Source organism: Sparus aurata, chromosome 22 (assembly GCF_900880675.1).
Source record: "Sparus aurata chromosome 22, fSpaAur1.1, whole genome shotgun sequence".
Classification (NCBI taxonomy): domain Eukaryota; kingdom Metazoa; phylum Chordata; class Actinopteri; order Spariformes; family Sparidae; genus Sparus; species Sparus aurata.
In genome coordinates, this window is record NC_044208.1 from 31,203,520 (window position 1) to 31,216,856 (window position 13,337).

Below are 13,337 nucleotides of genomic sequence, written 5' to 3' on the forward strand. Positions count from 1 at the left end.
TTTCTTCTCGCCCGGCTTGCAGGTTTCTGGACATGCGTCACATCGAGAGTCAGGTGCTGCAGGAGGAAGTTGCCAGTGAGCAAGGCAGCGTTGTAGGAGGTCCCCACCGAGGCAGGTAGGCGAGCTGTGGCTCCGCCCCATGCCGGCGCCACCAATGCAGACGGTTCCTCCAATGTACAGCTTCAACCTGAGCTTCGAGGAGCTGAGCACCATCGGGCTGGAAGATCCGGCCCGACACGGAAACATGCAGTGATGGTAAACCGCACATGACCTTTGACTTTTCACACAGGCTGCAGTGAGATGTGCTAACGGGTTTATTGATTAGGAAACAAAATAATTTACTTATGTAAGATTATGTGATACAGCTGATCTGAACACCTGAATGTCTCTTGTGAAAAGCGTCTCAGACTGCTGAAGCTTCTGTCAACAGGAAGTTGGAAGACGTTCTGAAACAAAGTTTTTTGTTGAAAGTTTTGTTGTTCTGCGTCTGTCCTCAGGGTGGCGCTCACCGCCCGACCGCCAGCATGACCAGCCTGAACTCGCAGGAGTCGTCCAATGACATCGGCAAGCTGACGGACAAGCAGCAGGCCGAGTACCGCAACGCCTACCAGGAGTAATACATCGCCCAGATGTCTCAGCTCGAGATGGGTGGCAGCGGCGCAGAGAGGCCGGTCCAACCACAGCCATCACAGTTCATGACATCGTCGTCGTCAGAGGACAAGGGCAAAGATGGCGGCGAGCAGGATGGGCGTAAATCCTTCAACAAGAGAAGCAGCGGGAAACTGCCACAGACAACACCGACTTCGCCTCCAACGGAGACGGTCTGGACCCGATCACAGAGGAGGATGAGAAGGGCGACCACGGCTCCTCCAAGTCCCTGCTGACTCGCAAGACCTCGGCTGAAAGAGGCGGGCTGTTCCAGGGTGCCGCCGACTTGAAGCTGAAGGCCGGCGGCGGCTGCGCTACCAGAAGCTGACCAGTGACGATGAGGAGTCTGAGGAGTCGGATAACGCTCCTGCTGAAAACGGCAAAAGGTGGTCGACCCCAAACTTCCCGGGGGCTCACTGGCTCTCAAGGGGAAGGACTACCTGTCGGACGCCATGTTAGACAAGAAAGACTCGTCGGATTCGGGCGTGCGGTCCAACGAGAGCTCGCCCAACCATTCGCTGCAGGACGAGGAGGCGGACCTGTCACAGCTGGAGAGGGCCAACCTGATTTGAGCTGGATGAGGAGAGCCTGGCGAGAAAGAGAGGCCTTCCCAGCAGCCTCAGCGGCCTCCAGGATCCCGCCGTCGCCCGCATGTCCATCTGCTCCGAGGACCAGTGCAGCCTGCTGGCCAGCAGCCCTGAGGAGAGCTGGCCCTCGTCCAAGAGCTACAAACCTGAACCGCACGCCCAGCAACGTGACGCTCAACAACAACACCAACACCCAGCAGGGCAACCGCCCCCGCCAGCCTGCAGAGGGCTCCACCTCCTCCTCCAACCCCACCTCCTCCTCCTCCTCCAGTGACGTCATCCTGTCCCCGAGCTCCGGCACCACCAGCACCTCACCTCCAGCTCCACCACCACCTCCACCAGGCCGGGCCCAACAACGAGAATGTCCGAGTGGTTCACCTGAAGAGGGCCTGAAGCCCGGAGACCGCCGGAGATCTGCACCGTGTCCTCGGACACGGTCACCTTTGGCGAGGAGCGGGAGAGCATCCTGTGACCTCACGGCGACCCGCCAAGATCAAGAAGCACTGAGAGTCGAACCAGCAGCCGCCTTCAGCCTCCTCAGCCAATCACAAGTCATTTAAATTGATCTCCTGGCTTGTCAGATATTAAAACAGTAACAGCAGAGCGTCGCTGTCATTAGTGTGGCGTGTTGTTGGAGGAGAGGAGCGACTGCTGGTCGCTCGCCGTGTTGTCTGTGCTGTGATGTCATCAGTAGTTCAGTTGTTGGTGCATGTTTGTAGTTCTGTAGAAAAACTGCATGTTGTTGTTGTGATGTGACCCGACGCACAGGAATCATCATCATCATTAGATTCATTAGATGCTGATGTAACTTTAAACTGCGTTAAACTCTAAACACGTATTTGTTCTTTGCACAAATTCACAACATACAACTAAGTATTTAGATATCATTATAATATCTGACGTAAACTAGTTTTCAGAGAAGTCCAGAACATTGTTCACAAACAAACCGTGGCCGCGGCGCCTCCCGGTGATGTCACATTTAAAAAGGTCATCACTGTACAGGATGCAGCTGAATGTGTAGGATTTAATTCAACAAAGATTAACGAAGCATCATCACGTCACGTGTTTCCTCCTCCGGTGTTCTGAGCTGTGAATAAACATTAAATAAAGTGGAAGATTCTGGTGATGTTCTGACCTATTGGTCCGTCTGAGCTGTGAAACTAAATGTAAAACAAGATATTTAAACATGACGTGAATCTAAAGATGAAATGTTACAGAACAAACATATTTATGAGATTTTAAATGAAGTGTAAGCAGCCGGCGGCGCTGCAGCACTGAAGCTGCTGCTGAGCCTCACCGCACATCTGGACTCTCTCTGGACTCAGTGGTTCTGGAGGTGAAGTTCTGCTGAACTCTAACAAATGTTTAACTGCAGAACAGCTGCTACGTTTTCGTCTGATGACACATGTTAAAACCTTTTTCATTGGCTCAGCTGTGATGGGACTGGTGACGTCACACAAGTCTTATTACCTGCTCACCTCTGATTGGTTGATTCCTGGAGCTCAAACTAACAGAAGTTAATGTTGACGAGTCAGTGATCAGTATTGATCAGTATTGATCAGTATATTAACTGCTGCCACTTTACAGTGTTTGTGTTTATTGTTGTTAATTGAAACTGAGTCAAACGAGCCAATCAGAGGTCAGAGCTGACTCTGACAGCTGGAGGCTTTTATTCTGAAGTTTGATGAATGACCGGCTAAATATTGTAACAAGCTCACTGATCTGTTATGATGAGTTATTGATGTTTATTGATGAGTCATTGATGTGTTATTGATGTGTTATTGATGTGCTGTGTGGTCTGTCGTCTCAGTGCTCTCGTCTCTTTAACTCCTTTAAATGTGAAACTAAGAAATAAAATCTGGATGTTGAACGTTGAAGCTGTCTGACTTTTTAATCTGATCACTTTTATTAGTTTATTTGAATAAAGTCTGTTTTGAGTTCTTCAGATCAATAAATCAGTTCCACAGATGAGCTGCTTTCTGCAGCGGGAGGCCACATCTGAGACTCAGCAGGATTTATTGATCAAAGGTTCTGATGATCTGATAAATAAGATCCGCCCCGGCTTTGTAAACATGTGGCCGTGGACAATGAAAGTTTGGGTGAACTGCTCCATTAATGACGAGCCTGCAGCTCCAGAACCACTGAAGGTCCACTTTAACACCTGTTCTTGAGCTTTTGGTACTTTTTGTCACCGACGTGGATGAAAAGATTAAAAAAGTCCCCAGAGTCACTTCAAACGATGTTTTCGTGATAACCTTCAATCAATCAGCTGACCATGTGTTCCAAAGCCCCAGAACCAACAGTAAGTGGACCTTGAGCTGTTAAACTGAAGATATTGAAATCAGTCACTTATAGTTTGTATCAGAGTTATTATTATTGTTTACAGTATTTCAGTGTTCTGGATGAACAACAAAATCATTTTATTAGACATAGGAACTGCTGCTTTATTTTATCAGAATAAGAGTCCACTTCCTGTCAAAGGACAATTTAGAAAATTAGTCAAAAAATGAAACTTCCTGTAGGGTTTTCAAAATAAAACAAACAGAAGCACAACACACACACAAAGCAGGAAGCTTCCACTGCCTGTTCTTTTCAAAGTAAAAGTCAAAATATGTTATTGTTTCCTGAAACAACCTATTACAGTTTTTCTCGATTGTTTACGCACGTTATGAAAGCATGCCTCACACTCTCAGAACTCTACACACACACACACACACACACACACACACACACACACACAACCCCTCAATTCTCCTGCAAAATGAAACTTTACATTCAAACAATGTTATTTCTTCTCAAAATGGTATTTTGTTTTCAAATGACACAAACCATCATATGAAAAGACATTTATAAAAAACAGTTGAACACTGACGTGCTCAATGTAAAACACTGTGATGAATGGAAAACACGTCTTCTCCATTCATCATAATGACTGTCATTAGGCCTTTTTTTATACTCAGAACACACAAATACAGTAACTACTACGATAACAAATATATTTTATTTTTCCCACAAAAACAATGTACACAGTGTCCATCCCAACCAACACAAAGTTACACATACAGTGTCTACATACAAATCAACAGAAGAATTTAGTGTATACAGTAAAACAAAAAAACAAAAACTATGCTGCACCCTGTGTTCTGTCTGGGTCGGGCCACAGCACCTCATCCACCTCACCAGCACTGTTTTCTATTGCTTCAAAACAGAAGAGCTCACCTGTTGCCTTTTATGCTAAAGCTGTGATTGCTAATTGTCAAACTGTGACAGGTTTTTGCCCATGTGATGAGTCAGTGTGCATTGTAGGGCAATTAACTTTAGAATGACAGTGTGTTCTTTGAGTATACAGAGATTGTTTTCATGAAAATTGTGCCAAATGCAGAGAATTGTGTGTAGTGTTTTGAAAAAAGTGTTTTAGAGCTGCAGGGTTAGGGTTAGTGTAAAGCAGGAAACATGCTTGTAATTTAGCAGAATTGGTTCAGGGTGCATGAGTTACATGTTGTGGTCATTGTGTCTCAAGTACCAGAATCTGTGAGTGAACAACTGAGAAAAACTGTAAAACATTATTGACTACAAGCGGCAGCATTTCTTTTGACTTTTACTTTGAAGAGAATATTTCCTCTTCCTGTAGCGTTCAAATCAAGCAAGAAGTGCAGCTCAACATTCAGGAAGTTTAAACGGATTCATTCAGAGTTCATATGAACCAGATTTGGTTTGAAAAACTCTTAAAGGGACAGTGTGTGTAACGATTTAAGTAATTTATTCACTCAAATCAGCGTCTTGGTTCATAAATAAGTCCTCGTTGGTGAACAATTACCTCTGCCAACAATCTGACTTATCCTCCTGAGCGAAGAATTACCTATCTGAATATACATAGTACGGGCAAGCTCTACGGAGGCCGCCATGTCTTTCCGGTTTTAAAAAAAAAACTATGGACTGTTGAGAGGGACACGTGAACTACGTAGTAAGTAGAGGTGGGTGCAATTCATTGATGTGGCGATGCATCGTGATGCATCACGTGACGATTTGGCATCGATTAATTAACGTTGATGCTTTGCTGCAAGACTGGAACAAAAAACACGTAACCGGAACCTTAGTGCGCGCGCCACCCGGACTTTTTAGTGAGTGGGACACAACAAACGGAGCAGTAACGTTAGTTTCTTCTTCGCAAAATGGCAACAGCTTAGCAGCAAACCAAAGAGCGGCTGATTCTCTCACCACCGGGGTTCACTGCAACCGTGTGGAAGCACTTTGGATTTTATGAGAGAGTAAACAAGACGACTGACAAACCTACGCGATTTGCTGTTTTCAGTGTTTTCCCGCCAATAGAGGGGGCTCTCCTGCAAGTGGAGCTTCCCTGGTCAAAGTTAAGTAGGTCAAAGTGCAAATATTTACATAGTCATAAAATAAAATATTTTCTTTGAAAAATACAAGTCAAATGTTCAAAAAACCTTGTTATTTACTTAATGAGTGTAGTTTTAGAGGAACTGAGTTCATTTATAGGCTATTTATTCACAAATGTAGCCACAGATGAAGACAAAATCAATCTTGTATGGAAAAAAAGCATTAAAAAATTGCAATAATCGAGGAATCGTGGCACCAATAATCGAATCAAAACGACAATCGTTATAATCGAAGAATCGAAGCTCCCATAATCGAAATCATATCGAATCGTGAGGTACCCTTGTTGGAACGACCCTAGTAGTGAGGCTAAACGCGCGTTTTAGCTCAGAGCCAGCTTGACTGCGGAACTGAGAGGGAGCTCAGCGAAAGCGCTCGTCACTGCCCCCGGAAAATTTGAAAGCCTGCGATTTTTGTTTTATAAATGGATGACCACACTTATGCCACGCCACAGGAGAAGGGTTACCTCATTACTTGAATCAGTAGAAATACTCCATGCTGTTGGGAAAGAGTCCATATTTTGAAAATGAGTTTCTTGTCCGTCAGGGCCACCGTAGCTTCCAGCGGAACGTCTCCAACGTCTTCAGAACGGGAGGGGTGAGCAAAGGAGTGTTGCAATGTAGAACCTCACAGCTAGATGGCGCTAAATACCTGATATATTACACACTGACCCTTTAATTTAGCTGCCAGATTTAACAGCTGATGGATCTTTAATTAATGTAAACACAACACCAGAACTGAAGATCATCAGTCCGTCTCATCAGACGAGTACAGACTCTGAACACGCTGACGAGCCGCCGGCAGCCTCAGATAAATAGACAGAAATGTTAAAGGACGCTGGTGTTTCTCTGCTGCTCGCTGGTTGAAATGATCTCAGACTCAAAGTGAGAAGAGAAGAAGAAGACGAGCTGATGAAGAAGTCAGACGTCTGATTAGAAACACCTGCAGGAGAAAAGAGTTCACACCTGAAGACTGACTGCTTTTAATGTGAAGGGACAACTTCCTCTGCACTCTGAAAACCTCTTATTTAAACAATTTTACAGATTTTATATGAAACGTTATTCACAAAATATCAATAAAATGACAAAAGTAGATTGAATTTAATGCTAAAATCGTGTGTGTGTGTGTGTGTGTGTGTGTGTGTGTGTGTGTGTGTGTGTGTGTGTGTCTCACCCTCTCCTCTGCTCCTCAGTTTGCTGCTGAAACAGTTTGAACGTTCAAACATCAGAACATCAGAACAGCAGGATCAGAAGACCAGAACAACAATCACCAGTAATTAATAATCAATAATCAACAATCATTAATCAACGCAGTGATCTTCAAACAGGAACATTCAGAAAAACGATCTAACATGAACCGAGCTGATCAGCTGATCGATACCTGTTCACTTTACTTGGCAGGTGTGTGTGTCGGTACCGGAGCTCTGGCCGCTCTGTGGCCGGTCCTGGTAGAGCGGATCTCCCGTTGCCGATCCGGGTGCGTCCAGCTCGGTCTGCAGCTGCAGGATGTAGTCGATGACGTGCTGCAGGATCTCCACCCGGCTGGCGGCCCGGCCGGGCGGCAGACCCGGAACCAGCCGCCTCAGCAGCCGGTAATACATGTTAATGTCCCGCAGCCGGAGCACCGGGACCTGCGGGCCGGCCTCCGAAGCCGCCGGGCTCTTGAAGCCCCGCAGAGGACTCCTCCTGCTCCTGCTGCTCCTGCTGCTCCTCCTGGCCGCAGACAGCAGCGGACTGCCGGCTCTCATGTCTGCTGCTGACCGCTGAGCTTCATGAGAGGACCGGGACAGACCCGGGGACACGTCACAGGCCCGGGGACACGTCACAGGCCCGGGGACACGTCACAGACCCGGGGACACGTCACAGGCCCGGGACAGACAGTAAGGGAGGACGCAGCTGCACTGAGCTGCACTGAGTCTGTCTGAGCTTCTTATTGACCCGCTCAGCTCTGAGCTGGACGCTCATTGGCTCTCACCAGACTCCGTCACCTTCACAAGGGAGCTGATTGGTCCGTGAACCAGCAGCCTACATTCACCTGAGGGCTCACCTGTCTGCTGCTGGGAGTCTGCTCACTCTGTCCTCTTCACTTCCTTCAATGAGTCACTAATCCATTATTAATAATAAATACCAAAACAGCAGGTGGACACAATAATGTGAACACAACTGTTTCCTGTTTGTGATTTAATGAGATGAACAACATGAAGCGGCACAGTTTATTATAGTTTATCTTTTAATATGCAAATGAGCCATTATCTGATCAATAACACTGATTTGAATAAATGTTCAGACTTACAAATGGAGGCTAACAGATGGAGGCTAACAGATGGAGGCTAACAGACAGGAGCCAACAGATGGAGGCTAACAGATTGAGGCTAACAGACAGGAACTAACAGAAAGAGACTAACAGACAGGAGCTAACAGATGGAGGCTAACAGACAGGAACTAACAGAAAGAGGCTAACAGACAGGAGCTAACAGATGGAGGCTAACAGACAGGAACTAACAGAAAGAGGCTAACAGACAGGAGCTAACAGATGGAGGCTAACAGACAGGAGCTAACAGATGGAGGCTAACAGATGGAGACTAACAGATGGAGGCTAACAGACAGGAGCTAACAGATGGAGACTAACAGATGGAGGCTAACAGATGGAGGCTAACAGATGGAGGCTAACAGACGGGAGCTAACAGATGGAGGCTAACAGACAGGAACTAACAGAGAGAGAGAGAGTGGAAGCGATTGGGAACAACAGCAACTCAGCCATGAAGTGGTCGGCCACGTAAACTGACGGAGCAGGTCAGCGGATGCTGAGGAGCAGAGTCTTTCTGCAGTCAATCGCTACAGACCTCCAAACTTCATGTGGCCTTCAGATTAGCTCAAGAACAGCAGAGCGCTTCATGGAATGGGTCACTGGCCACAGTGGTAGGTAGATTCACAAATTCTACCATTTTTTCAAACTGACCGTGACAAGTTAGTCAGGCTAACAGCTAGCTCACATCAAGGTAACAGTAAACTGGACAGGACGTTATTCTGGCTCAGTGATTAAGGCATTTTCATCAGCCAACTCACGTCTCCTTTCTTCCTTTAAAAGAAAAGCATCACATTTTGCTGTTAGTGACGCTTCATTTTTCATCATAAAACTCGACGTTACTGCATTCCTGAAAAGTTGGAGGTCGGAATTTCCAAGCGTTCCAGGTGCACGGCATTGACCATAGAGCATGACGTCAGACATCTGATTCTCTGTGAAGTCGGGGTAGATGGATTTGGCCCGAGTTTACAAGTAGGAACTCTGACTTTGAGTGGCGTTTCAGTGAACTTTTTCTAGCATACGCTGGTGTTGCATCAGCTGGGCGGAGTTTGCCATCCAAATTAATGTAAAATAAGTACATCGATATACCCCGGGGTGGATTAATCAAGTGGACCTAATGTTTGAGTATCGGATGCTTGAGAGCTACTGCTTTCCGCTGGATTGAATAAAAGTGGTGGGGGGGGCGCCGTTTAGCTCAGTGGGTAGAGCAGCGTCGCATGTACAGAGGCTGTGTCCTCGCTGCAGCGGACCCGGGTTCGACTCCCGGCCTGAGTCCCTTTGCTGCGTATCACTCCCCCCCCACTATCGTGTTTCCTGTCCAAGTCTTCATCTGTCCTATCAATAAAGCCAAAAGGCCAAAAAATACAACAACAAAAAAGTGTGGGGGGGGGGCAAAAACAGGATTTCGGGGAGTGGGGGGGGGACATGTCATACTTCATACTGTTTTTATGCAATGACTGTGTGTTTATGTATGCTGCTATATATTGATTCCTTTTGAACACTAGCACTTAAATTCTATTTTCATATTTTATAGACTCATGATTGACGCACCGACGCTTTAAATTTCATTGTACCTGTGACAATGACAATAAGGACCTATTCTATTCTGAATGAGGATGGAGGAAGGGGCCATCTGATTGGCCGGCTCAGTGTGGGTCATCAGAGCTGAAGGGCTTGTCTCCTCTTCTGTCAGCAGCACTCATAAGATTCAGTCCTTGAGACGAGCCAATTTACATCCAGGACAAGATAGATAGATAGATAGATAGATAACTTTATTTATCCCCGAGGGGAAATTAGGTCTTCGTAGCAGCGGTACAATACAATCAGAAATACAAAATATAAAATACAATAAGAGTATAGTGTTGCAATTTAAAACACTATATACAATATACAATATACAATGCTTAGCAGTTCCAGAAAAATCTTTAATAATATTAAATATTAAATACTGGGCAGAATGGAACTAAGTGGATTTTAAGGTGCAAGATAAAGAGAGAAAGGTGCATTTTTAATTACAGTGGTAAGATTTAAGTAATAAGTCACTTAAATTATTTTCCTGAGCGTTGCTGTGAAGCGTTGTAGAGTCTGATGGCACCAGGTAGGAATGATTTCCTGTGCCGTTCTTTAAGGCAGCGACGTTGAATAAGTCTATTGCTGAAGCTGCTCTTAAGCTTGTCCAGGGTTTCGTGGAGGGGATGAGAGACATTGTCCATGATCACCAGCAGTTTTGCCAGCATCCTGTGCTCCACCACCTCCTCCAGGGTGACAAGTTTAGAGCCAACAACAGACCCTGCCTTCTTTATGAGTTTGTTTAGTCTGTTTGCGTCTTATGCTTCGATGCCCGCACCCCAGGACACCACAGCGAAGAAGATGGTGCTCGCGACAACAGACTGATAAAACATCTGTGTTGATGAAGTGATGATGAAGCAGGAGGACGACGACCTCTGACCTCTGACATCCACTGGGTCAGAAATGCTAACGGCCCGAGGATACAGCTAACAGGCTCCAGGCCCGGTGCAGCGGGTCTGTTGGAGCAGCTGGACTCGGCAGGAACTAAGAACATTTGCAAGACAAACAACAAAAGAAAAAGACAGCAGCGGCAGCCGTCCTTCTGTTCTTTATGAAAATGTGATGTAACAGTAAAACCCTCTGTGGCTTCAGGGATTTGAATGTCGGCCAGCGGCGGCTGCAGGATGTGTTTTGCATGTTCCAGCTTCGTGTTGGAGGATCGGACAGCGCTGCGACCTGCAGATGCTGATCACACAACGATAAGATGCAAAGTGTGAGGAGGCGAATTATTCGGGTTTAACAGCTGCTCCCCCTGCAGACACACCGCTCGTCAACACTGCATGAGAGACATGAGGGACAAGAGAGACGAGAGAGACATATGAGGGACATGAGGGAGACATGAGGGACATGAGACATGAGGGACATGAGAGACATATGAGGGACATGAGAGATATGAGGGACATGAGGGACATGAGAGACATGAGGGACATGAGAGAGACATGAGACATGAGGGACATGAGAGAGACATGAGGGACACATGAGGGACATGAGAGACATGAGGGACATGAGGGACACATGAGGGACATGAGAGACATGAGGGACATGAGAGACATATGAGGGACATGAGAGACATGAGACATATGAGGGACATGAGGGACATGAGAGACATGAGGGAGACATGAGGGACATATGAGAGACATGAGAGACATGAGAGACATGAGGGACATGAGAGACATGAGGGACATGAGAGACATATGAGAGACATGAGAGACATGAGAGACATGAGGGACATGAGAGACATGAGGGACATGAGGGACATATGAGGGACATATGAGGGACATGAGAGACATGAGACATGAGACATGAGAGACATATGAGACATGAGGGACATATGAGGGACATATGAGGGACATATGAGGGACATGAGAGACATATGAGGGACATGAGAGACATATGAGGGACATGAGAGACATATGAGGGACATGAGAGACATGAGGGACATGAGGGACATGAGAGACATGAGACATGAGAGACATGAGACATATGAGGGACATGAGCGATATGAGGGACATGAGAGACATGAGACATATGAGGGACATGAGAGATATGAGGGACATGAGAGACATGAGACATGAGGGACATGAGAGACATGAGGGACATATGAGGGACATATGAGAGACATGAGAGACATGAGGGACATGAGAGACATGAGGGACATGAGAGACATGAGAGACATATGAGGGACATGAGAGACATGAGGGACATGAGAGACATGAGACATATGAGAGACATGAGACATATGAGGGACATGAGGGACATGAGAGACATGAGGGACATGAGAGACATGAGGGACATGAGGGACATGAGGGACATGAGAGACATGAGGGACATGAGGGACATGAGGGAGACATGAGGGACATGAGGGACATGAGAGACATATGAGGGACATATGAGGGACACATGAGGGACATGAGGGACATGAGGGACATGAGGGACATGAGAGACATGAGGGACATGAGGGACATGAGGGAGACATGAGGGAGACATGAGGGACATATGAGGGACATATGAGGGACATGAGGGACATGAGGGACATGAGACATGAGAGACATGAGACATGAGACATGAGGGAGACATGAGGGACATATGAGGGACATGAGGCATGAGAGCGACATGAGAGATGTAACACATGGCTCCAAATACAGAAAGTTAAATGGAGGTAAATAAAGATAAATAAATAATAATGGCTGAAATTACTGTGGCTAGAATCAGAATTAACAAAAGGTTCGACAAGGAGGCAGAAATGTTTGCAAAATTAAATGAAGAGACCAGACAAAGTGCTTTAATTGATACCTTGTATTGTAACCAAAAATATAATACATAATACATATGAGGGACATGAGGGACATGAGAGACATGAGGGACATGAGAGACATGAGGGACATGAGAGACATGAGAGACATATGAGGGACATGAGAGATATGAGGGACATGAGAGACATGAGACATATGAGAGACATGAGACATATGAGGGACATGAGACATATGAGGGACATGAGAGACATGAGAGACATGAGGGACATGAGACATATGAGAGACATGAGACATATGAGGGACATATGAGAGACATGAGAGACATGAGGGACATGAGACATATGAGGGACATATGAGAGACATGAGAGACATGAGGGACATGAGAGACATGAGAGACATGAGAGACATGAGACATGAGAGACATGAGAGACATGAGAGACATGAGGGACATGAGACATATGAGAGACATGAGACACATGAGGGACATGAGAGACATGAGACATGAGGGACATGAGACATATGAGGGACATGAGACATATGAGGGACATGAGAGACATGAGAGACATGAGAGACATGAGAGACATGAGGGACATGAGACATATGAGAGACATGAGACATATGAGGGACATATGAGAGACATGAGAGACATGAGAGACATGAGGGACATGAGACATATGAGGGACATATGAGAGACATGAGAGACATGAGGGACATGAGAGACATGAGAGACATGAGGGACATGAGAGACATGAGACATGAGGGACATGAGAGACATGAGACATGAGGGACATGAGACATATGAGGGACATGAGACATATGAGGGACATGAGGGACATGAGAGACATGAGGGACATGAGAGACATGAGGGACATGAGAGACATGAGAGACATATGAGGGACATGAGAGATATGAGGGACATGAGAGACATGAGACATATGAGAGACATGAGACATATGAGGGACATGAGGGACATGAGAGACATGAGGGACATGAGAGACATGAGGGACATATGAGGGACATATGAGAGACATGAGAGACATGAGGGACATGAGAGACATGAGGGACATGAGAGACA

General features: G+C 46.1%; 1 protein-coding gene and 1 long non-coding RNA gene across 2 annotated transcripts; one reads left to right on the top strand and one right to left on the bottom strand.

Moving 5' to 3' along the window:
* Window positions 1-1,225: 1,225 nt before the first annotated feature.
* On the top strand, window positions 1,226-1,795 carry LOC115573866 (putative protein TPRXL). Its single transcript, XM_030404914.1, has one exon. It carries the CDS (start codon window positions 1,226-1,228, stop codon window positions 1,793-1,795), a length of 570 nt encoding a protein of 189 aa, XP_030260774.1.
* A 4,697-nt stretch (window positions 1,796-6,492) lies between these two features.
* LOC115574356 (uncharacterized) lies at window positions 6,493-7,707 on the bottom strand. Its single transcript, XR_003982470.1, has 3 exons — window positions 7,017-7,707; window positions 6,810-6,835; window positions 6,493-6,578 (listed from the first exon to the last, which is right to left on the bottom strand). It is a non-coding gene; the product is annotated as an uncharacterized LOC115574356 (long non-coding RNA).
* Between the last annotated feature and the right edge of the window lie 5,630 nt (window positions 7,708-13,337).

Excerpts from the sequence above, each read along its gene's own strand:
- LOC115573866 (XM_030404914.1), top strand. The coding sequence starts at position 1,226 with ATGAGGAGAGCCTGGCGAGAAAGAGAGGCCTTCCCAGCAGCCTCAGCG.